Raw genomic sequence first — 24,556 nt, 5'->3', positions numbered from 1 at the left:
GGCAGGCTCTGACTTCCAGGTAGAGACCCCCTTCCCTCCCGGTTTCCACAGCTACAAACGGGAACTTCGGGCTGTAAAGGCTGCCAAGGAGGCCCGCCAGACTACGACCGGAGTGACAACCACGTCCTCAGCCATCCCCGGGACTAACGTGTACAACTCTGATCGGTGAGTTGAGAGGAGAAGGGTGGTGCAAGAAGCCCTCTCTCGGAAGTGGGAATTTACAAGGGCGTGATCACGTCTTTGCATCTTTCCTCCAGGGCCAATCCCATTATGAATCTGGCCACCAAGGACCTGGGCTTCGAGTCTCAATCCTCCTGTAGTGACCCGGACCGCACCAGGTAATCGAGTACCGCCCCCCGCCCACGGGCAGGCTGCCTAAGTGGGTGTATGGAGTGGTGCCAGCAGAGGGTGGTAAGGCAGTGGTAGGGATAGAGGTGGGGCGGTGATGGAGAGACGCTGATAGTGGTGATGGTGCTGATGGGAGGGAAAGTGCCATGAGGGTGATGGCGATTGTGGGCTTGGTGGCGAGGATCATGGCAGGGGTGAGCGTGAAGGTGGTGGGGATGGAGTCGGCGGTTGGTGATGGCCAGCAGAAGTGACAGTGATGAAGACAGTGGAAGTGTGTGTGCTATCAAGGTGATGATGAAAGTGATGGTTATGAAACGAGTGGTCATGATGATACAAGTGTGGTGGTCATGGGGCAGTCAGGGCGATAGCACAGAGGGGAGGGTATTGGCCTTGCACAGGGCTGACCTGGGTTTGATTCCCGACACCCCAGGTGTGATCCCCACACACTGCCAGGAGAAATTCCTGAGTGCAGAGCCAGAAGTAACCCCTGAGTGTCACTAGGTGTGGCCTCCTAAAGCCAAAGCCAAACCAACCAACCAAAAAAAAAAAGATCATGTGGTGGTAGTGAAGTGGGAGTGGCCAGCAGTGAAGGGGGTCCTGATGATAGTGATAATGTTGATTTTGATGGTGATAATTATGATGGTGTTAGAAGTGATGACAGCAGTGATAAAATGACGCAGTTGAAGTGGTAAAAAATAATGATGGAAGAGGCTGGAGCAATAGCACAGCGGGGAGGGCTTTTGCCTTGCACACAGCTGACCCAGGTTCGATTCCCAGCATCCCATAGGGTCCCCTGAGCACTGCCAGGAATAATTCCTGAGCGCAGAGCCAGGAGTAATCCCTCAGCATCGCCAGGTATGACCCCCAAAATAATAATTTTAATAATGATAATATCATTATGATAATAATATACTCTCAGAGAGCCCAGCAAGCTACCGAGAGTATCTTGCCCGCATGGCAAAGCCTGGCATGTTCCCTGTGGTATATTCGATATGCCAAACACAGTAGCAACAAGTCTCACAATGGAGACGTTACTGGGCCCGCTCGAGCAAATTGATAAGCAAGGGGAGGACAGTGCTAATGATGATGGAAGTGAAGATTCTGGTGGTCCTTGACCCGAGTCAAGGCTGAGTTCGTGAATGACCTGAGCTCCTTATGCTTCCCCAGTCTCAACTCACTGGATGAAAACTCTGTGGACCTGGGAAAAGAGAAGGACAAGTTGGAAAAGAAGGTAGGATGAAGGATGAGCTGGTGTCTGGGGTTTCCGACGTGGGGTCTTTCTCTGAGGGGAGAGTTTCACAAGAGAGCTTCTAAGGCCTGCAGCTAACCTGGCCACATCTCTGTATCTGGCTGTGGAAACCCCCTTGATTTTGGAACGGGGTTCATTCTGTACTCCTCTTTCCCTATCCCCCCACCCTGGAAAATGATTTTTTCCTGTCATTTTTTTCATTTATGGTTTTTTTCACTTTTTTCCTCATTTTCCCCCACTTATTTGGATTTTGGATCATCAGCCATGGAGAATTTTAGTGAGGATCGAGCACATGAAAGTCACGTGGTGCAGAGCAAGGACTCAGACAGAAATCATGTGCTTTCCCTTTATGTGTATTTGTAAAAGATGAGGAGGGGGTGCTAGGAAGATGGCTCAAAGGGCTAAAACTTTACATGCAGGAGGCTGGGCACTGGGCAAGACTGGGTGTGGTCCCCAAATTAAAATAAAATTTATGGGGCTGGAGATAGTACAGTGGTTAGGGCGTTTTCTTTGCATGCAGCCTAGCTGGTACTCCATAGGGTCCTCCGAGCACTGCCAGGAGTAATTCCTGAGTGCAGAGCCAGGAGTAATTCCTGAGTGCAGAGCCAGGAGTAACCCCTGAACATAGCCGAATGTAACCCCAAAACAAAACAAAAACAAAAAAATAAACAGGGGGTGTGGAACTGGAGAGATGGTACAGCAGGTAAGGGACCGACCCAGATTCAATCTCTGGCATCTCATATGGTCCCCCGAGCCTGCCAGGAATATAGCCAGGTGTGGCCCTAAACAGACAAGGAAGGAAGGAAGGAAGGAAGGAAGGAAGGAAGGAAGGAAGGGAGGGAGGGAGGGAGGGAGGGAGGGAGGGAAAAGAAAAAAGCAAAAAGCAAAGGATGCTTTGGGGGATGAAAACTTAGGGGGTGAGTGGGTGAGAGAGGTACCTAGACCAAAGGAAACCATCTTAGCAGATCCGAGCTTGCGCTAGGCAGATGGTTCCGGTGGAAGCCAAAGCCGAACCCCCAGTGAGTAGTGAAGTTTGGAGATTCCAGGATGGAGCCGATCTGTAGCCTGGGAACACTGTGCCTGAGAACCCCCAGAAGCCCTCCAATCAGGAAGGAACTCAGACAGCCCACTCAGGAGGGACCCAAAACTATCCAATCAGGAGAGAGCCAAAACTGCCCAATCAGAAACGGTTCAACTACCCAATCAGGAAAGAATTAAAGAGCCCAGAACAACTTGTGGATTTCCAGCAGCTGCTGGACGCTCCATCCCCTCTTGCGTTGTTAGCCAGTGAGCCTGGGGTCTCCCAGGAGGACCCCAGAAGTCAAACTAGCTGTCTCTCCTCTCCTGACAAGGTGGGGAACACAGCGGGGCCATTTCCGGTACCTCCTTGGTGCCCAGACTCACTCATGATCTCCCTAAAACTCGGTGTGAGGTCACACAATCCTACTTTTCCCAGCAACTGCCCAAGTATAGGAAAGTTTACCAGGCGTTGTCGAACCGGAACCAGCTCTCCTGGCTTCCGAGCAGGTCATATGACCTTGGGCGGCGGCAATGTCTCATGTCAGGGGTCTGTGGAGGGTTAAGGGGAGCTTGGGCAGAAGGCTGAGCCCCTCCTGGGCCACCTCTCCACCAGTACCACTCCAAAGTATCCGCTAGGACACAGACAGGAAACTGGGGTGCCTGGGGGAGCAGGTAGGACCTCCGTCAACTCACCTTGCTTCTCTCGGTGGACTTACAGGCACACCCCTCTCTGGAGGAGATCACCCCGTCTTGCCTTCCCCTTCACCCCTTTTCCCTCTTTCCACAGAAGCAGCGCCAGAGGAGTGAGATGGAGGACGACAACGGGTTTCTGGGCGTAGTGCTGTCTGACAGAAAGGATAGCACGAGAGAACAGCAGAAAGTGGTTTTCTCCAACCCTACCTTTGAAGACACCCAAGTCTCGGATATATGAACTCCACCCCCCAGCCCTGTTTTCTAGCCTGCACCTCAGAAGCAGCGTCATCACCCCCCCCACTCCCCTCCGGCCTCCAACATAATATGTCAGGTGTCCTGTCCCCCTTCTCCCTGGAACAAAGGATGCTAACAAAGAATCGTGGGGACATTTTATTACCAATGTAGACGGAGACCATTTGTAGCCAAAGATCGCCACGGGAGTGGGGGAGGGCGGGGCGGGGAGGGGGGCAGATACTAGGAAGTCACAGGGACTTTGCGGGGGCTCACAGCACATGTGTGGAGGGGGAATGAGCGGTTGGAGAGGGCAGCTTTTAAAGAAGAATCTTAGTGGTCCAATGAGCTTGCCAGCATGTCCCGATACTCATGTCTGGATTCTTGAGGTCGGCTTTACCACCTGGGCTGCCTGTGATCTGTCAAGATCTCCAGCCCCATCGGAGCCCCTCTGGGACCCCCCCTTCCCTCTGCACCCCCGGGGCACTCCTGCTGCTCTCTTCATCCTGTCTGGGGCTTATGTGTGAACCAGGGTCAGGGAAGGGTGAAGTCAGATTCAGCGGTGGGGGGTGGGGCAGGGGAGGTGGGGGTTGAGACAGGAGTTGGGGAGATTTCCATCAGCATGCAAGAAATGCCCAGGCTATGGGGGCCAGCCCGCCGCGTGGACACACACACACACACACCCAGGACCCTATGTTCAGAGTCATGGGTACACTGGGGTGGGGGTGGGGGTGGGGTTCTCACACACCAGTCCTTGCACTCTTAGGAGTTTTAGGGACAGTTTCTTCCGTGCTGGGGACCTGAGCAGTTCCTGTCCCAGCGCCTGCCTCGGCTCTCCGGATTGGGTACTCTGGACAGGCTCCCAGGATGGCTCAGGGTGAGCGGAGGGAGGGAGGTGAGGAGACATTGGGGGCGGGGGGAGGGAATCAGGGCTGGGTTTGTAAGCTCGTGACCACAAGGGGAGCGGGGACCCGAGGGGGAGGGCTTGGGGCGGGAGGGGCAGAGGGGGCGCTGGAAGCCGCCTTGGGTCTATGGCACGTCTTCGAGGGGAACCCTCCTAGGGGCTAAGAAGGGAGGCCTGAGAAGGTCGGAAACCGGGCGTAGAAAACGGGGTTCGAGGGGGTTGTCGGGGGGGGGGGGGGAGTTGATCACTCGGCCGTGGGTCCGGCCCGCGAGCAGCACCGCGGCCGCCGCACGCTCTGCAGCAGCGCGCGGAAGAGGCCGGGCGGGCGCTTGGCGGCGCCGTCGGGGGGGCGCGGCGCGCACGGAGCCGGCGCGCCCCGGGCCGGAGGTCCGGGCTGCGGGGGGCGGCGCGGGGCCCCCCTGGCGGCCGTGCTCCTCGATCTGCCGCTCGAGATGCTTCTGGATGGCCATGCCCAGCACCTCGACCTCCATGGCCGCGCCGTAGACCTCCCACGTCATGCCTTTCTCGTCCCAGCTCACGTCGCGCACCGGCTCGGCCGCCTCCGGGGGCGCCACGGCGGCCGCCAGCGCCGAGCCGGGCCGCACCCGCACTTCGGGGAAGACGGGGGGCGCGGCTGAGGGCGCCGCGGCCTGCGGGGTCATGGGCCCCGTGGCCACCGAGCGCGTCTCCGCGGCGCCCAGCGACACCTGCAGCCCCGCGTCCCGGCGCGACGGCGGCCCGGGCGCGGGGCTGGGGACGCGCGGGGCCGCCTGGAAGCTGAAGGCCGGGCCGCCCGCGCCGTCCTGCGGGGACATGGGGCTCAGCGCCACCGACACGCACGCCTGCGCGCCCGCCTGGGTGCCCGCGTCCTCGCGCGGGGGCGGGGCGCTCGCGTCCCACGACGGCGCTTTGGTGAAATTGTCGCGAGTCCGGGGGGCTGCGGCCGGGGCTCCCGGGCTCTTCAACGGACCCGGCGGGATTTTGGGGGTCGGGGTAAGGGGCGCTGGCGCTGGCTCCGCGCGCCCCTGGCCACTCGTCGCCGCCGCCGCGCGGGGAGATGACGACGACGAAGCGCCAGCTTTGCCATTCGCCTGCCCGACGGCGGGGGTCTCCGTCTTCTCCAGAGTCAGGGGAGCCACCTGGCCCGCGTCGGTCTTCCCGGGAGGTGCCACCCCCACCTTCTCAGGGTCGCGGGGAAGCTGCTGGCGCGAGGCTCCGGGGTCCTCCTTCTCCAAGGCGCCTGGCGCCTCCCCTGCGCAGAGCGGGGGAGGCCCCTGGCTGGGGGGCTTTGTTCCTGGTTGACCCTCGGTGGTGGGTTCTGCGTTCCCTGAGGCTCGGGGCTCCACCTGTGCCCCGTTTCCCTCGGGGACCCCCGGTGCTTTCCCCGAGGACCCCGCGAGGGTGTTCCCGAGAGCCGTGGGGACCCCCTTTGCAGTAGAGGCTGGGTTCGCCGCCGCAAGGGGCACGGCCACTGCTTCCTTCCCCTTGCTCCCCGGCTCCCCTCTTCCCGGGAGGTCGGGATCTGCCTTCTCTGAGGAGGGGGAGCGGCCAGCAGGGGAGGCTCCCGCGGACCCCAAGCCTCTGGGCTCCCCCAGATCAGAAGACACAGGTTCTCTTTTTGCTGAAGACTCCGGATTCGTTCTTCCCGGAGGAGAGGTCGTGGAGCTGCCCAGAGAAGTGGGGCTCACCTTTCCGGGGGGCTCCTTGGCTGGGGGTACAGTCTCCGCCCTCCCCGCTGCAGCCGGGGGGCCCGAGGACGCGGGGGACCCATTCTGCACGCGGGCGGGCTCCGATTTTGCCGAGGGCGCGGGCGCCCCCTGTCGGTCACACGGGGTTTTGCTCATCCTCTCCGCCACCACCTCGCTCTTTGCAGAGGACGTGGGGTCCCGCGCTCCCGGGAGCTCTGGATCTTTTGTGGAAGACCCGAGGGCGCCTTTTCCCGTGGAACCAGCCTCAGTCAGCCCCGAGGGGCTAGAAGCTGCCTTTGTTGTGGACCCCAGAGGCGCGGTGTCCGCGGGTCCGGGCTGGGGTGCTGCCGTTGAGGCTCCTGGCTCTGACTTGGCGGGGGACCTAGGATCTAGCTTTGGTGCAGAAGCAGAACCCGCCCCTTGGGAGGAAGCCCGAAGCCCTTTTTCTGTATTCCTGGGCTCCTCCTTCCTTGGGGATCTTGTCTCCTCCTTACTGGAGCTCCCCAGCTCCGTTTTTACCTGGGGTCCCGGCCCCTCCTTCCTTGGGGTCCCAGGATTGAGGCTCCCCCCAGCCTCAGTCTCCCCTTGGCCGGAGATGGCAGAATCAGGCTGGCCTGCAAGCACAGCATCCGCCTTTCTTGAGGCGTCGGCGTCTTCCTTCCCAGCGGAAGCAGAACCTGCTGGGTTCCTGGCATCCTTCTCGGCATTCCTGTGCTCCGGGGATGAGAACTCGGTTGGTTTCCCAGACGGGCTGATTCCGGTTGTTCCTGAGATTGAGGTTTCATGGAGCCCAGAGGTCGCCTTGGGGGCTGCCTCTTGGGTAGGGGTGCAGGGCAAGGCAGAGCAAGCCGAGCTTCCCCCAGGGCCTTCAGAGCAGGGGCTGCCGTGTCTGGAGTCCATGGCGGGGCTCGGAGCAGGGGTGCGTCTGGAAAGTGCAGGACTGGCGGTCTGCCTGGAGGAGTCGCGGAAATCCCTCATGGCCAGTCCTCCTGTCCCCAGGCTCCCATCCTGTGGGCAGCAGAGGTCTGTGAGTTGGGGTCCCGGGGGGCTGGAGTTCTTTCGTAGCTGCTAGAGCCAGGCTGGGTGCTTCAGTACTGCCTGCCTCTTTCACAATTGGACCCCAGGGTTCTGAAAGGGAGAGAAAGCACACTCAGATTCAGGAGGTCCTCACTGAGCCCCGTGTCCCTGTTGAATCCCCCTCCTGCTGGCCTGACCACTGGAACCCAGACCATTTCCCCATTCAAAGCCCATTCATGCATCCCTCCACCATCACTGTATGCCTGAAACGCAGGCACGGAAGTTTGTAATTCTGTAACTGTACCTCATAGTGATTCACTAAAAAAATTTAAAAAATAAAAATGATGGGGGTATGGTGCCGCCAGCAGGTCAATCTGTACCTGTGAGGCGAGTGCATCAGCAGCCTCATGGCGCCTTCAGACTTCCAGATACCCCAAAATTGCTGCTGTGCCTTTGGCCAGACCCCAAAAACTTGGGGCAAAGTTTACCAAGAAAGTAAACGGCCAAAAGTTAGGTATGTGGGAAACACACCCACAAACCACCTCCGGCTCAGCTATATAATAGGAGGCAAGGCCTCTTTGGTTCCTGATTGAACTGCTTAATGGACATGATCCCAGAGACTCAGAAACGAATCTCAGAACCCAGTGGCTTTAGGTAGAAATGCGTCTGGTCTCTGCAGTAGGCTACCAGTGCTGGGCCAACCCAGGTGGAAATACGTTTTGTGCCTTGGCCTGTTCCCCCTGGCGGCCCAGTGGCCACCATCCTTCAGAGGCCACTGGATAGTCAGGTTTGGGTCCCCAGTGACGAGACACACAGGCCCTCACGGGATGGGGGTGGAGCTGGGCTTGTCCTCTCCACCCCAACGAGACCCCAAGTCATCGCCCACGAACAGCCTCTCTGGCTCCTCATCAAGCTGCTTAACGGCCATGATCCCAGAGACTCAGAAACAAATCTCAAAACCCAGTGACGTTTGGCAGAAATGCATCTGGACTCCACAGTACGTTACTGTCGCCTGGCCACCCCAGGGAGGAAAGGGTGTTGTCCCTCCACCTGCTCCCTCTTGGTGACTTGGTGGCTGTCATCCTCCAGAGGCCATTGGACAGTCAGGCTTGGGTCCGCAGTGACAAAACTTGTTGGGTCTCACGGGATGGGGGGGGAGGTGGAACCGGGCCTGTCCTCCCCACCCTAAGGAGACCCCAAGTCATCGCCCACAAACGGCCTCTCTGGCTCCTCATCAAGCTACTCAACGGCCTTGATCCCAGAGACTCAGAAACAAATCTCGAAGCCCAGCAGCTTTTGTCAGAAATGTGTCCGGACCCTGCAGTAGGTTACTGTCACCGGGCCACCCCAGGGGGGAATGGGTGCTGTCCCTCCGCCTGCTCCCTCTTGGCGACTTGGTGGCTGTCATCCTCCAGAGGTCATTGGACAGTCAGGCTTGGGCCCGCAGTGATGAAACTTATTGGCTCTCATGGGATGGGGGAGGGAGGTGGAACCGGGCCTGTCCTCCCCACCCTAACGAGACCCCCAAATCATCGCCCACAAACGGCCTCTCTGGCTCCTCATCAAGCTGATCAACGGCCTTGATCCCAGAGACTCAGAAACAGATCTTGAAACCCAGTGGCTTTTGTCAGAAATGTGTCCGGACCCTGCAGTAGGTTACTGTCACGGGGCCACCCCAGGGAGGAAAGGGTTCTGTCCCTCCGCCTGCTCCCTCTTGGCGACTTGGTGGATGTCATCCTCCAGAGGCCATTGGACAGTCAGGCTTGGGCCCGCAGTGATGAAACTTGTTGGGTCTCACGGGATGGGGGGGGAGGTAGAGCCGGGCCTGTCTTCCCCACCCCAATGAGACCCCAAGTCATCGCCCACGAATGGCCTCTTTGGCTCCTCATCAAGCTGCTCAACGGCCATCATCCCAGAGACTCAGGAGCAGATCTCAAAACCCAGTGGCTTTTGGCAGAAATCCCTCCAGATTTAAGTGTTAAAATTTCAGAACTTCAAAACCACATGGCCCTACTGCAGCCACACGACATCATATGTTATTCATAACCAGCAATAGAACACAAATTGTCTATTGTTGCCTTTTCAGCAGATCTGAGTGTTGGGGTAAAATCTTAAATAATGGTGGGTCTGGTGTCGAAATAGTGAATGTGATCAAAGTAGAGAGAGAGTAATGTGGAAATCATCTGCCCCACAGGCAGGGGGAGGGTGTGGGATGGGGGTATACTGGGATTTTTGGTGGTGGAGAATGGGCACTGGTGAAGGTACGGATGTTTCATTGTATGACTGAGACTTAGACCCAAAAGCTTTGTAACTGCTCTCACGGTGATTCAATAAATAAAATTATAAAAAAATGGAAAAAGAAAAAAAAGTAAGGTGGAGTTCAGGCACAATTCAATCAGCTAATCAGTGGCTGAATAAATAGCAGTACTCCTACAAAAAAAATAAATAAAAAAAATAAAAAAATAAAAAATAAAAATGAAGATAACTCAAAAAAATTTAAAAAGTCTATTCACAGTGTGGCCACACTTTCAACAGAGGTCAAATTCCCTCCACCATCAGCGTTCACCTTCCATTATACCACCTGCTTCCCCAGAACTTTTGTTTGGATGTGGCGGGGCACAGACTGGGATAGTCCAGAGGCCAGGTGGGCAGTTAAAATGAGGAGAGTCAGGGGCTGGAACGATAATACAGCAGGTAGGGCTGTACTATCTCTCTCTATATATATATATATGTATATATAGAGAGAGATCTATCTATCTATATATGTATATATATAGTAATTGTGAGTTAATCATTAACTCGCAATCTGAAAAGGAAGGGGTCAAAGTATGTCTGAGTATGTCTGAGGCTGTCACTTGGCCCTGGGGGCTGTTAGGTTAAAGGCAAGGAAAGGCCACCGAGGCCAGGGAGAGCTCAAAGGGCCAAGTGCAGGCTCTGCACACGGGAGGTCCAGCATCCACTGCAGCCCAGGTTCTAGCACTACAGGGTCCGCACTTGAAGCTGTTCCTAAACACAGAGGTCTGAGTAGCTCCTGAGCACCACTGAATGAGCCCCCTAAAAAAGGAAGGAATACAAGCTTGATAGATGTGCTCTTTCCTTCTTTCCTTCTTCCCTTCTTTCCATCCTTCCTTTCTTTCTCTTTTTTTTTATTTTTCAAAGGAATCATTTAATTTAATTTAAAGTCATAGCCAGCGATGCTCAGGGGTTATTGCTGGTTCTGCTCTCAGAAATTACTCCTGGAGGGGCTGGAGTGATAGCACAGTGGGTAGGGCGTTTGCCATGCATGTGGCCGACCCTGGTTCGATCCCCAGCATCCCATATGGTCCTCCAAGCACCGCCAGGAGTAATTCCTGAGTGCAGAACCAGGAGTAACCCCTGAGCATCGCTGGGTGTGACCCAAAAAGAAAAAAAAATTATTCCTGGAAATGCTTGGAAGACCCTAGGGGATGTCGGGGATTGAACCCAGGTCTGCCGCATGCAAGGCAAATGCCCTCCCCGGTGTACTATTGCTCCGGCTCCTCCTTCCCTTCTTCCCTCACTCCTTCTCTCCCTTCCTCTTTCCCTCTCTCTCTCTCCTTCCCTCTCTCCTTCCCTCTCTCCTTTTCTCTCTCTTTCTTTCTTGGTTTAGGACCACACCTGGAGATGCTCAGGGCTCACTCCTGCTCTGCACTCTTGGTGGGGCTTGGGGGACCATATGGGGTGCTGGGGATTGAACTGAGTCTGCCCTTGGGTGTAAGACAAGCACTCTACTGGCTGTACTAGTCCTCTAATCCCTAAATCCTTCTTCTTCTTCTTCTTCTTTTTTTTTTTTTTTTTTTGGTTTTGGACCACATCTATCTGTGCGCAGGGTTTACTCCTGGCCCTGTGTTCAGGGACCACCTCTGGCTGTGCTCAAGGGAACTATATGAGGTGCCAGGAATTGAACCTGGGTGGCCCACATTCAAGGTCACACTCAATGACAGCAGTGCTGGCCAGAAAAGGCTCTGGGTGGCTGGAGCAGGTCCGGGATCAGAAGGAGAGAGAGGGACAAGCAGAGATGATCCAGCAATTGGGGAGGGGAGGCTTGGGAATCCTCTGTACTGATTCATTTTTTTCTTTCTGGGTCACACCCAGCGATGCTCGGGGGCTGGAGGGATAGCACAGCGGGTAGGGCGTTTGCCTTGCACGTGGCCTACCCAGATTCAATCCCCAGCATCCCATATGGTACCCTGAGCACCACCAGGAGTGATTCCTGAGTGCAGAGCCAGGAGTAACCCCTGTGCATCGCTGGGTGTGACACAAAAAGCAAAAAAATATATATATATAATAATAACACTGCCCATTATACTATCTCTCTGGCCCCTAGATGTGTTTTCAATAATTTCCTGGTATCATGTGGAGGCCAGGCTGGAGGAGTAGGGCCAGCCAAGTCCTTCGAGGAGTTTGAGTCAATTATTTATTCAGTCTCTCACTCGGCCAATGTTTCCTTCATCCACCCAGCCCGTCTCTGAGACAGAGCCTCAGCAGCTACAATGGGTTACAACCTTCTCTCGCCTGACAATAGGCCTCCTGGACCACACTCAGCAGTGCTCTGGGCTTAGTCCTGGCTTTGCATTTAAGCATTACTCCTGGTGGTGCTCTAGGGACCCTCCTGGGTGCCACAGACCAAACTGAGGTTGGCTACAAGCTAGGCAAGTGCCTGTTACACGGTATTATTGCTCCAATCCCATTTTGTGCTGTTTGGATGGTGATTCCGAAGACAGGGAGATAATCATTCTCCCATGAGAAAAACAAGAACAAGCAAGAGAAAGGAAGACATTAAGGAGTGCCAGGGAGTGTGGCAAAGTGGCCCTTTGAAAGGGGCAATTGAGTTCGTCCTTGCTGCCTGGCCGACTAAGCGTTTGACCCCTGCGTGGGTCTTTACCGAGCATGTATGCAAAGTTCTGCCAATGCTCTTGGTTCGGGGGCAATGAATTTCCCCAAGAACATGTGGTCTGAGAGAAAATCCTGCCTTCCTGGTATGGACGAATAGTGGGGGAAATGAATAGAGAAGCAAGCAAGGGACCGAGGAGACAGCTCAAAGGGCAAGCAGAGGCCTGAGTTCCATCCCCAGCACCGTCTAGCCCCCAGGCACTGCTGAGTGTGGTCCCTGACCATTGCTTGGGAAACTGCAGGCTCTTCCAAAAAAAAAAAAAAAGACTAGAAAAAAAAAGTATGTAAATTCACGAGTTGATCCGTGAAGACAAAGAAGTGGGCAGCTGGTTCAGACACGCCGGTGAGGAAGACCCCTGGGAGAAGTTGGAGGAGGGACAGCAGTGCAGGCCAGAAAAGGCTCTGGGTGGCCGGAGCAGGGCCAGGATCAGAAGGAGAGAGGGACAAGCAGAGATGATCCAGCAATTGGGGAGGGGAAGCTTGGGAATCCTCTGTACCGATTCTTTTTTTCTTTCTGGGTCACACCCAACGATGCTCAGGGGTTACTCCTAGCTCTGCTTTCAGGAATTACTCCTGATGGTGCTTGGGGGACTGTATGGGGATCGAACCCGGGTTGGCCGCATGCGAGGCAAATGCCCAACCCGCTGTGCTATTGCTCCAGTCCCTCTGCACTGATTTTTGTTGGGGGGGTCACCTCCGCAGTGCTCGGGGCTGATGCCTGGCTCTGTGCTCAGAGATCACTCCTGGTGGGGCTCAGGGGACCCTATAGGATGCTGGGGATGGAATCCAGCTTGGCCACTTGCAAGGCAAATGCCCTCCCTGCTGAGTGAGTTCTGCGGTCCCCAACCTTTTCTAAGTGTTCTGTTTTATTTTTGGCTTTTGGGCTACAACTGGTGATGCTCAGGGACCAGTCCTGGTGGTGCTCGGGGGGCCCTATGGGGTACTGGAATCAAAACTAGATTGACCATGTGCGAGGCAAGCGCCCTTCCTGCTTTGCTGACTCTTCAGTAACCCTCTGCCCCATTGAGGGTTTTTTTTTTGGGGGGGGGGTTCGTCACACTGGTGATGCTCAGGGGTCACTCCTGGTTCTGCACTCCTGGCAGTGCTCGGAGGACCCTATGGGATGCCGGGGATCGAACGGGTTCGACCATGTGCAAGGCAAGCATCCTCCTCACTGTCCTACGGCTCCAGCCCCAGACACCCGCCCCCCGCCCCCAGAGGCAGATAAACGTGGCTTTGACAGAACTCAATCTTCCAATGTTTTGGGTTAACTCCGAGACCTGGGGGCTCTCCACACACCCCCCAGGGTGGCTCTGGGGACCCTCAGAATCACTTGATCATAGTTCCTCCCAACACTGAACTCTCAGGGTCACCACTGCCAAGGACTGCCAGGAGTGGACCCTGGGGTCTGTCTGAGCACTGCTGGGGTGCCCTCCCCCGCAAATCTCACCCTCTCCTGCAGACCTCGGAGGGGCTGCTTCTCCCCTGGGCCAAGCCCTGCAGGCAGCCCACTCGCTCCTCACCCGGCAGCTGGGGCTCCTCAGCAAGTCCCTTTTTTCGCGCGCGGGGACTCTGACAACGGCCCGCCCCCTCCCGCTCCCACGGGGCGGTTAAGAATTAAAGCTGAGGGGGGCACGCTGCTCTGCGCACTTGGGGGCCGCGCTGTGTACACTGACGGCCTGTTTTTATCTCCTCAGCCTGTCAGCGCTCAGCTGCGTTCCCCAAAGGGGGCAGCGGAGGGCGGATCGCAGGGAGAAGCTTGCTGACAAGACGGGAGCAGCGCGGCCCCAGAGTGCTGAGATGTAGGAAAGTGGAGGGCGAGGGTACAGCGGGGAGGATGCTCGCCTTGCACGCAGCAGACCTGGGTTCGATGCCCAGCACCCCAGAGGGCCCCCTGAGCAATGCCAGGAGTGACCCCTGAGCACAGAGCCAGAAGTCAGCGCTGAGCATTGCTAGGAGTGCGCACACTTTTTTTTTTTTTTTTTTGCTTTTCCGGTCACACCTGGCGATGCTCAGGGGTTACTCCTGGCTCTGCACTCAGAAGTTACTCCTGGAGGTGCTCAGGGGACCATATGGGATGCTGGGAGTCGAACCCGGGTCAGCCATGTGCAAGGCAAACGCCCTACCTGCTGTGCTATCTCTCCAGCCCCGTTTTTTGCTTTTTGGATCACACCAAGCGATGCTCAGGGGTTACTCCTGGCTCTGCACTCAGGAAATACTCCTGGCAGTGCTTAGGGGACCCTATGGGATGCCGGGGGTTGAATCCGGGTCGGACGTGTGCAAGGCAAACACCCTGCCCACACTGTACTACCACTCCAGCGGCAATTTTTTAAGCTTTAAAGATGCAGTGGAGGGGCCAGAAAGAGAGAGCAAGAGAGAGAGAGAGAGAGAGAGAGCGCAAGAGAGAAAGAGAGAGCGAGCACAGAGCAGGAAGGGCACTTGCCTTGCATGCAGCTAACCTGGGTTCAATCTCCAGCATCGTAGAGGGTTTCCAGAGCTCTGCCAGGAGTCATTTCTGAGTGCAGAGCCAGGAGTCAGCCTACTCGGGTGTGGGAACTCCCCCCAAAGAAAGAAATGGTCACGGTCACGGTCCTCCCGTTTTATTCATCGATTTGCTCGAGCGGGCCCAGTAACATCCCCATCATGAGACTTGTTACTGTGTTTGGCATATCGAATACATCACGGGTACCTTGCCAGGCTCTGCCGTGCGGGCGAGATACTCTCGGTAGCTTGCCGGGCTCTCCGAGAGGGGCGGAGGAATCGAACTCGGGTCAGCCATGTTGGCTGCGTGCAAGGCAAACGCCTTACTCACTGTGCTATCGCTCCAGCCCAAAGAAAGAAAAACAGACATAAAAAGAAAAACATACACATTCTTTCGGGGAGGGTCTTCTAAGAGGGTCATCTCAGGAGTCCCACAGCTATTTCTGGGCCAGGTGGTTCAATGCAAAGGCCCTGTGACACTGGAGGCCACTAGGTACACCCCCAGTGGTGTTCGGGGGATTGCAGTGTCAAGGTTGATACTCAGTGCCAGAGATGTGTCCTAGACGCCTAAAGACAGATTCCCCCTCCCCCCACCCTCATTTTGGAGCCTGAGTGCAGTTCAGGGCTTACTCCTAGCTTTGTGCTCCAGGGTCACCCCTGACAGGGCTTAGGAGACCCTACTGGTACTGGGGAATCTCAATCTCTACCAAGGGAGGCTTGGTACCTTAACCCCTTCCCTGTATCTCTGGCCCCTACATCAAGATATTTTTGTGCTCCAGGGCTTACTCCTGGCTTGGTGCTCAGGAATCTCTCCCGGAGGGCTCGGGAACCACGCAGGATGCCAAGGATTGAACATGGCCTGGCGTGGGTGCAAGGCAAGCATCCTGCCTGCTGTAACAGCTCTCTGGCTCCACATACAGGTTTTTAAGGAACCAACTGATCACCACTGAAACATGAGATTACGGGGCCTGAGCAATAGTCCAGAGGGGAGGGCGTTCATCTTGGATGCAAAACGACCTGGGTTTTATCCCTGGCATTTCATAGGTCCCCTGAGCATGGCCAGGAGTAATTCCTGAGTACTGCTGGGTGTGACCCAAAACAGACAGACAGAGAGAGAGAGAGAGAGAGAGAGAGAGAGAGAGAGAGAGAGAGATTTCACGCAGAAATTGAACTTCTGGCTCCTCTTGGAGAAATGAAAATGTGATCTGGCGTATTTCCTGCCTGGGAACAGGCTGCTGGAGCCAGACAGTGACAGCCTCCTTGGCTGGGGTGGCCACTCTAGTGAACCACACTCCCCCTCATCCTTACAGTGCCCCACTACCCACCGCTAGTAACTGTCAACATTTCCATCATGACTTTTCCCCTTCCTGAACTCTCACCTGGAGGCTCCACTAGCAACCTGTGGCCACTGGAATTGGCTTTTTCTGTTTCGTATGTGTTTTGGGGCCACACTCGGTGGTGCTCAGGGCTGACTCCTGGCTCTGTGCTCAGGGGTCTGGGGGACCTATGGGGTGATGGGGATTGAACCTGGGTCAGCCATGTGCAAGGCAAAAGCGCTCCCTGCTATACTATGGCTCTGCCCACCCTCTCCCTCCCCTCTCTCTCTTTCTCTTGCTTTTTGGGTCACACCTGGCAGTGCTCAGGGGTTACTCCTGCTTCTGTCTCAGGAATTACTCCTGGCAGTGCTCAAAAGACCCTATGGGGTGCTGAGGATGGAATTCATTGTGCAAAGCCAATATCCTACCTGCTGTATGATCTCTCTCCCCAGCAAATGAGTTTGACCTTTGATCCAGATGCCAAGAGAGTGGTAGGAGGGGGTGACTCCCCTGTATTAAGCTCTTCTTTGGGGGGTTGTTTGCATTGGGCCACACCGGGCAATGTGCTCGGGAATCCATATGGGACGCCCGGGAATGAATCTGGGCTGCGTGTGTTCTACCGGCTGTACCGTCGCTCCAGCTCCTTTTGGGTGTTTTTGTTTGTTTTGTTTTGTTTTGGTCACATACAGCTGTTCTCAGGATTTACTCCTGGCTCTGCAGTCAGGGATCACTCCTGGCAGGGGGTTGGGGGGGTCATAAACTCTTACAATGCTTATATGCACACAGTCACCTTTCCTCTGCCAGGGCGGTCTATGGTTTTAGGGTTTTTTTTGGGGGGAAAGAGGTGGAGTCACACCAGGTGATGCTCAGAGATGACTCCTGGCTCCGTGCTCAGGGATGACCCTGGTGGTGCTCAGGGAACCCTACAGGATGCCAGGGATTGAATCCTTGTCGGCCACGTGCAAGGCAAATACCCTCCCTACTGTCCCAATTGCTTCAGCCCCTGGATTTTAGGTTTTTTTTTTTTTCGCTTTTTGGGTCATACCCAGTGATGCACAGGAGTTACTCCTGGTTCTTCATTCAGGAATTACCCCTGGTGGTGCTCAGGGGACCATATGGGATGCTGGGAATCAAACCCAGATCAGCTGCGTGCAAGGCAAATGACCTCCCCGCTGTGGTATCACTCCAGCCCCAGTTTTTTTTTTTTTGAAGCAAGATAGTTTTTATTGAAACTTATTTAGAAAGATGTGAGAGGAGAGAAAAGGAGAAGTACATGCTTGAGAGAGAACACAGGCTTCTCCCGAGTGGATAAAGCAGCAGAGAAACAGAGAGACAAGCCAGACACTAGCTCAAGAGGAATCCGGGCTTGAAGAGCGAGACTGGTCTATGCTCTTAACTTCTGTGGAGGGGGGCGGGGACCAGTGGGGCTCTGAGTACCAGACACAGCTCGGCTCCTTCTCAAGCCCCCTGCCTGCTAGCGTCTCCTCTCAGCCTGCACTCTAAGGTGTGGGGCGAGCCAGAGAGATGAGGGCTGGGAACCAGAATCCAGAATGCTGAAGCCGGGAGGTGGAATGCTGCCCTGGCGTGCTCTTGGAAGAACTTCCCTTCAAGAAAGCCTTTCAGATAGCACAGCAGGTAGGGCGTTTGCCTTGCATGCGGCTGACCCGGGTTCAATTCCCAGCATCCCATAGGGTCCCCCGAGCACCGAGCACCGCCAGGAGTAATTCCTGAGTGCAGAGTTGGGAGTAACCCCTGTGCAATGCCGGATGTGATCCTAAAAGCAAAAAAAAAAAAAAAAAAGACTTTTCATTTATCCCCATACACTAACCCCTGAGGATATGTAATAGTCTAACCTGGAGAGATCAAGACTGTTAGAAGCCTGACCAAAGAATGGTGTTCTTCTTTTAATGATTATTGGTTCTTTTGTTGTTGTTTTTTTTACTTTTTTGGGGGGTGACGCACAGGAGTTACTCCTGGATCTGCGCTCAGGAATTACTCCTGGCAGTGCTCAGGGGACCCTATGTGATGCTGGGGATTGAACTCGGGTCAGCCACGTGCAAGGCAAACACCCTCCCTGCTGTGCTATAGCTCCAGCCCATGATTATTGGCTCTAAGCAATAAATGCACCTGAATCAGTCAGGGCTCTCAATCCATGAGACTGTGAGACCACTGACCCCATGCTTTTTTTATTCTTATTTCTGTCTTTACATATATATGTATGTATGTATATATGGGGGGAATCACACCTGGCGATGCTCAGGGGCTACTCCTGGCTCTTCACTCAGGAATTACTCCTGACGGTGCTCAGGGAACCCTATGGAATGCCAGGGATCGAACCTGAACCTGGGTCAGCCATGTGCAAGGCAAACGCCCTCCCCACTATACTATCGCTCCACTCGTTCTGTCTCTTTGCTTAGTCCTCAAGGTATCCCTGATTCAGGCATGTCCCCCTGGGTTTGGTCCAGGGCAGGCTGGTCTGGGTGGTCGCAGCTGTGAGATCAGGGGCTCGAGAGACAGTGTAGGGGTTAATGTGCGCGCCCCCAGACTGATCCTCAGTACCTCATGGATCCCTGGGCATCGCTAGGGTGACCTCGATGAAGCAGCACCCCATCTTTTGGGCTCTAGTACCTAATTTCTGGACTGGTCATTGAGAGTTGCCCCTGGGCTTCCTGAACCCTGCTCGGGTGCCCCCCCAAATAGCACGGTAGCACTCTCCTCCTGTGGCTCATCGATTTGCTCGAGCGGGCACCAGTAACGTCTCCATTGTGAGACTTGCTGTTACTGTGTTTGGCATATCAAATACACCATGGGGAGCTTGCCAGGCTCTGCTGTGCGGGCGAGATACTCTCAGGAGCTTGCCGGGCTCTCCGAGAGGGATGGAAGAATCAAACCCAGGTTGGCCGCGCACAAGGCAAACACCCTACCTGCAAATAAAGAGAAATAAAAATTGTGGGATCATGAGGTTGAGGAGAGGGCCAGGGTGATAGTGCCGTGGAGAGGAGGCTTGCCTTGCATATGGCCAATTCGGATTCAATTTCTGGCACCCTATAGGACCCCCCTAAGGCCCGCCAGGCCAGGAGTGATTCCTCAGCACAGAGCTGGGAGTGAACCCTGAGCACCACCAGTAGGGGGCGGGGGGGGGGAAGAGGCCAGGAAGATGGTTCAGAGGGCTGGAATTCATTCTTGGTGGTCACAGGGTCCTGGGTTCAATGCCCTGCACCCCACTGGCCTCCCAAGAATTGCTGAGCAGTGCAGAGCCTGGATGACCTCCCCACTACAATGGGGGGGTGGGGAACCTCCCCCTCTAAAAAGGGGCTAGAATAATAGTACAGCAGGTATCCCTTGCATACCTGTGTTCAATCCCTGAACTCACATATGGCCCCCAAAACAAAACAACAACAACAAAAATGTGGAGTTCAGCCCCCTCTCAAGCCAGGAGCTTGTTTCATGTCAAATGAGTCTTTCCATCCTCTGTGACTCAGTTTCTTGTTCTGCAAAAGGGAGCATAGAACTGTCATTCTCGCTCAAACTGCTGGTCCAGCCCTGAGCTTAAGATGTGCAAAGAAGAGGCTGGGGATGGGGGGGAGCAGAGAAGGGGTCCAGAGAGGGGGGCCCAGTGCGACGGGCCAGAGGGATACAACAGTGGATAAGGTGTTTGCCTTGCATGAAGCCAACCCGGGTTCAATCCCTGGCACCCCGAATTATTCCTAGAGCCCTGCCAGGAGTAATTCCTGAATACAGGGATTAGAGAGAGAAAGAAGTGAGCCCTGAGCACCATCAGGCCAAACTTCCTCACAAAAAGAAGGTGGGTCAGAGAGATAGGACAAGCAGGTAACCCTGGTTTGATCTCCGGCATCCCATATGGTTCTCCACCAGGATGGATTCCTGAGCACTGCTGAATGTGGCCTAATTTCCCTTTCCCTCCAAAAAGAAAAAGATCCTATCTGGACGTTTCACAGGTTCTGCCAGACTTGCCCGGCTCTGGAGGGGCCTTTGTAGGCCTCTCCTCACCCCCATCTTCCCCCTTGAGTCCCCTCCCTCCATCTTTGCGCTCTGCTGGGGGCATTCCCAGCCTACTTCCGAGATGAGAACACAACACTGAGACCTCCCAACCGGGGATCTGGGGTCCCACACCCGCTGGGTCGAATGCCAAAGAATGCGTCTGTCCGGACTGGGGTGATCATACAGCAGGTAGGGCATCTGCCTTGCACAGGGCTGACCCAGGCTCAATCCCAGCATCCCATAGGGTCCCCCGAGCCCCTGAGCACAGAGGCAGGAGTAAGCCCTGAGTACCACCAGGTGTGACCCCCAAACCAAACCAAATCAAACCAAAACAAAGCATCTTCCCTGCAGATAAAAATGCTTGGTCCAGGATCCAGGAGAGAAATCAAAGGTTCCCTCCCCCCGCTCCCCTCCCCCACAGACATGCACACAACCACTTGTGGAAACAGGTGCATCATGGGCAGGGGCGTCTGTACCCCCGTGTACTGCCAGACTTATGCAGAAACGCTGTTAAGATCTCTGGATGTGTGGACTGCCAGGGTCCATCTGCATCAGCCCCAGCCGCTTGGTGGTTGTGCTCAGTTAGAATCTGATATGCTAGAGCCGGAGCGATAGCCCAGTGGGGAGGGCACTGGCCACGCATGCGGTCGGCCTGGGTTCGATTCCCAGCACCCCCGCAGGTTCCCTGAACCCCTCCGGGAGCGATCCCTGAATGTAAAGTCAGGACGAAGCATTGTCTGGTGTATCTTCCCCCCCCCCAAAAAAAAACACCAATCTGGTGGGCAGGCTCTGAGCTACGCAGAAAGGACTAAATGTCTGAGTGACATGGGCCATCCCAAAGGAAAGCCACATCCTGGGGCTAGGGTCCAGCCCCTTCTGCCCTCACAAGCATGACAGCTGCCCCATGACCCATTACAGGATTTCTTCCCTCTGTGGGCTTCCCAGCATATGCCAATGTTCCTGGTGACAATAATCCACCAAAACGTCGGGACTTCGACAGGTGTGCGTACCTGTGAGTGTGAGTGTGTGTGTGCATGTGTGTGTGTGTATGTGTGGGTGTGTGCATGTGTGTGACGATTCCCATTTGCTGAGCATCTGTAGGCGTTGCGTCCAGCAAAGGGTCATCGGCTGGGAGCTTCTTTCAAAGGTAACTCCCACCCTCACCCCAAACCTTGGCCAGGGACAGAGTGATCATACCGAGCTTTGGGGGTCAGGGGTGTGTACAGTGTGGGCAGCGGGTACGGTTGGCCAGGCTACCAGAGGGACGATGTTAGCTGGGCCGGTGTGTGACAGTCAACACAGTGGTCTGGGGGGAATCCACGAGGACCACCCTGGATGGGTGTGATGGTGATCGGAGGGCCCCAGCCGGCTGGCGGGGAGTGGGGGGTGGGGGGCATTTGCTGAGCTGAGTGCGTAGCCAAGGTTCCCCCACTCCGTCGGCTGGGTGGGTGCACAGGTGGCCGTGTGGCTGGCTCTGCTGGAATGACCACGGGCCGGCGTGCGGGCAGAAGAATCGTGGCCTGGCACGGGAAGGGAGGGAGGGTGTGCGACCCTACCCCCGAGTGTGGCCCCCCACGGCGTGGATGTGATGGCCGGTGAATGAGAGGGTGGGGTGGGCGGGGAAAGAAATCGGCGCGGGTGGACCCCTCTACCCGGCGCTGGCGGGAAGAGCCCCCTCCCTCACGGCCGCGCGGAACAAAGCGAGCGCCAGCGGCGAGGCGGGGCGCGGGGCGCGGGGCTTCCAGCGCGGGCGACCCGACCAGCACAGCCCCCTCCCGGGGCTCTCGGGACCCGCCCCCAGCCCACTCCAGGAAGGAGCCTGGACAGGGACCCCCGATCCCCTCCAGGGCCGCGAGCGCACACACACACACAGCGCGGGCGCACGCTAGGCGCCCCCCGCGCGCAGTGCCCGAGCTCGGCCAGCCGCGCGGTTCAGGACCCTGGACAGCGGCTCGGGCAGGCAGCAAAAAGGGGGTGGACACGGTCGGTCCCCGGGGTCGGGGGCGGGGATCGCGGGCGCAAAGCTCTTACCTCGCGCGGCCGCCGCTCCGGCTCCTCCGGGGAGCGTTGCGCTCTGGCTCCGGTCGCCGCCGCCACCCAAACGGCCTCGGCTGCCTCCGGCCGGGCTGGCGGGCGCACCCGCGACTCGGCTCCGCCGTCCCCCGCGCCGGCTCCGCGCTCCCGCCCCGCGCCCCGCCCCGGGCATGCGCTCTGGCGCGATCCCCAGTTCCCAGCGCGGAGGGGGCGGGGCTCCCCACGACCACGCCCCTTACGACTCCGCCCATTTTGGCCACGCCCCTCAGGCCTCCCCCCCCAGCCCCGGATTGCTGAACCCTCAGACTGTCTCCACCGCATTCCCTTTATTGTTATTATTATTTATTATTATTATTATTACTTTTTTTTGCTTTTGGATCGCACCCAGCGATGCTCAGGGCTTACTTTTGCTCTGCGCTCAAGGATCACTCCTGGCGGGGCTCGAGGGATCCTATGGGGGGCCGGGTACCTATCCAGAGTCGACGATGTATCCATTGTACAAGGGCTCTGGCCCTTCCTCTGCTTCTCCCAGGGAGGAAACCGTGACTCCAGGACAGAAGCAACCTGTGCGAGCACCGGTGACACAGGCTGGACACCCAGCAGGGGACGTGGACTCTGAGCTCTGTCCCCACTGGCGACAGCCCCAGAGAGGAAACTTCTGGCCTTCAGTCTGACCTCTCCCTCAGACCCCGCCCCCCGCCCACAGGCCTCACCCCATATCATCTATAGGCCCCGCCCCACACCTGCAGATCCCACCCCTCGGCAGCCCCGCCCCTCTATTAGGCCCTGTCCCTCCGGTCCATCCCGCTCTCCTCACTGCCTAGTCTCCATCCCTGCCTAGTCTCATCACTGTAGGTGCTACATCCTCTCCCCAGACGGGTCTTCTTTTTGACCCTCATTTTGGTATCTGTAAAATGGGACTAACAGGGGCCAGGGCGGTAGTATAGCGTGGAGGGCGTTTGCCTTGCAGGCTGTCAGGCTCCTGACACCGCATGTGAGCCCTTCCAGGATAGATCTCTTGAGTCCAGAGGCAGGAGAAAATCCTGAGTACACCCGGGTGGCTCCCAAAGCAATAAATACATAAATGAAATTGGAGTAGCATGAATCACACACATACAAACACCACCCCCATTGTGGTCTTGGAGGGTAAACATAGGAGGTGTCCAGGGGCCCCCAGTGGTATTGGAATTGCCCAGACTAAAGGAATCGCTGCTTTTGCCCCACAGTAGACCTAGAGTGCCCTCCCCAGGGTGGAGTCAAGAGCAAGTAGGACTCTTGTCTTGAGTATACCTGACGCGAGTTCAATCCCCAACATCCCATATGCTTCCCCAAGCACTGCCAGGGGTGATTCCTGAATGTGTCCTGGAGTAATCCCTGAGCATCACTGGGTGTGACCCAAAAACTGAAAGGAAAAAATGGAGTTCCCTCCCCTTTGAATTTCCAGAATAGAAAATAAAAACTCACCTTGTGAGAGGCTTTAAATTCTCACCTGTACTTGTGAAAGCACAGACTAAAACTGGGAACGAAGCGTATATTTTGAGGCAAACATCATGCTCAGTAGGTGTTCACAAGGTTTCATCTGATTTTTTATTTCCAATCACTCAGGAGCAAATTAATAGCATTCTATTACATTTTCCTTGTTCAAATAAGGAATCTGAGCTACAGAAATCACATCACAGATCTGCAGTCATGGTTAGTGGTGGAGCTAAGTCCTGAAAGTCCGGGCTTCAATCCTTACCTTTGTGAAATTGTTTGTTTGGATTTTAACCCCCACTGGTGCTGGTGGCTAGTCCTGGTGCAGTGCTCAGAGGTCACTCCAGGTAAATGCAAGACTTGAACCTCAAATGGGGCGTTTCCAGTTCTCTGAACCATCTCCTAGGCCTCACTCCTTTTTAACTCTTTAAAATAAAAACAGGGGCTGGAGTGATAGCACAGCGGGTAGGATGTTTGCCTTGTACGTGGTCAACCTGGGTTCAAATCCCAGCATCCCAAATGGTCCCCTGAGCACCACCAGAGTGGTTCTTGAGTGCAGAGGCAGGTGTAATCCCTGTGCATCACCGGGTGTGACCAAAAAAAAGCAAAAAATAAAATAAAATAAAAACAGTGGTATGGAGAGATAGTACAATGGGTAAGACGCTTGCCTTGCATATGGCTGACCCAGGTTTGATGCCTGATGCTTCTTGTGGTCCCCTGAGCATCTACAATAGTGGTCCCTGAGTGAAGTCAGGAGTAAACCCCAAGCACAGCTGAGTGGGACCCAAACAATAAAATAAAATAAGCGGGGCTTAAGTGGGGTTGGAGAGATAGCACAGCGGGTAGGGCGTTTGCCTTGCACGTGGCCGACCCAGGTTGATTCCCAGCATCCCATAGGGTCCCCTGAGCACCGCCAGGAGTAACTCCTGAGTGCAGAGCCAGGAGTAACCCCTGAGCTTCGCTGGGTGTGACCCAAAAAACAAAACAAAAAATATTTTTAAAATTAAATAAAATAAGCTATGGAAAATCCATGATAATCCAGAGTCAGAGCACAGGCCTGAGTTCCTGAGTTGGATTTGTGATCTGCTGTGACATATAACCCAGTACCGTGCACAAGTATCAACGTGTGTCCAAGCCACGATCATCACAATGACAATAATAAGGTAAGGAGGAGGGGGAAATAAAAAAA

General features: G+C 55.7%; 2 protein-coding genes across 2 annotated transcripts in view; one reads left to right on the top strand and one right to left on the bottom strand.

The window, feature by feature from the left end:
* CDHR2 (cadherin related family member 2) overlaps positions 1 to 3,548 on the top strand; it is a 29,537-nt gene extending 25,989 nt beyond the window's left edge. The window contains exons 28-31 of the mRNA XM_056113045.1: positions 52 to 165; positions 258 to 338; positions 1,516 to 1,579; positions 3,405 to 3,548. Coding sequence (XP_055969020.1) covers positions 52 to 165; positions 258 to 338; positions 1,516 to 1,579; positions 3,405 to 3,548 — 403 coding nt within the window. The remainder of the gene's footprint in view (positions 1 to 51; positions 166 to 257; positions 339 to 1,515; positions 1,580 to 3,404) is intronic.
* Positions 3,549 to 4,660: 1,112 nt separating this feature from the next.
* Positions 4,661 to 22,065, bottom strand: GPRIN1 (G protein regulated inducer of neurite outgrowth 1). Its single transcript, XM_056113044.1, is given in 3 exon segments — positions 4,661 to 4,794; positions 4,796 to 7,261; positions 21,892 to 22,065. Coding segments are annotated over 2 exon segments (2,421 nt in total). The 5' UTR covers positions 7,112 to 7,261; positions 21,892 to 22,065; the 3' UTR covers positions 4,661 to 4,689.
* Between the last annotated feature and the right edge of the window lie 2,491 nt (positions 22,066 to 24,556).

The sequence above is a fragment of the Sorex fumeus genome, unplaced genomic scaffold, assembly GCF_029834395.1.
Source record: "Sorex fumeus unplaced genomic scaffold, SorFum_2.1 ptg000019l, whole genome shotgun sequence".
Classification (NCBI taxonomy): Eukaryota; Metazoa; Chordata; class Mammalia; order Eulipotyphla; family Soricidae; genus Sorex; species Sorex fumeus.
Note: the sequence above shows the minus strand (reverse complement) of the source record. Positions and strands in the feature narration are given on the sequence as shown.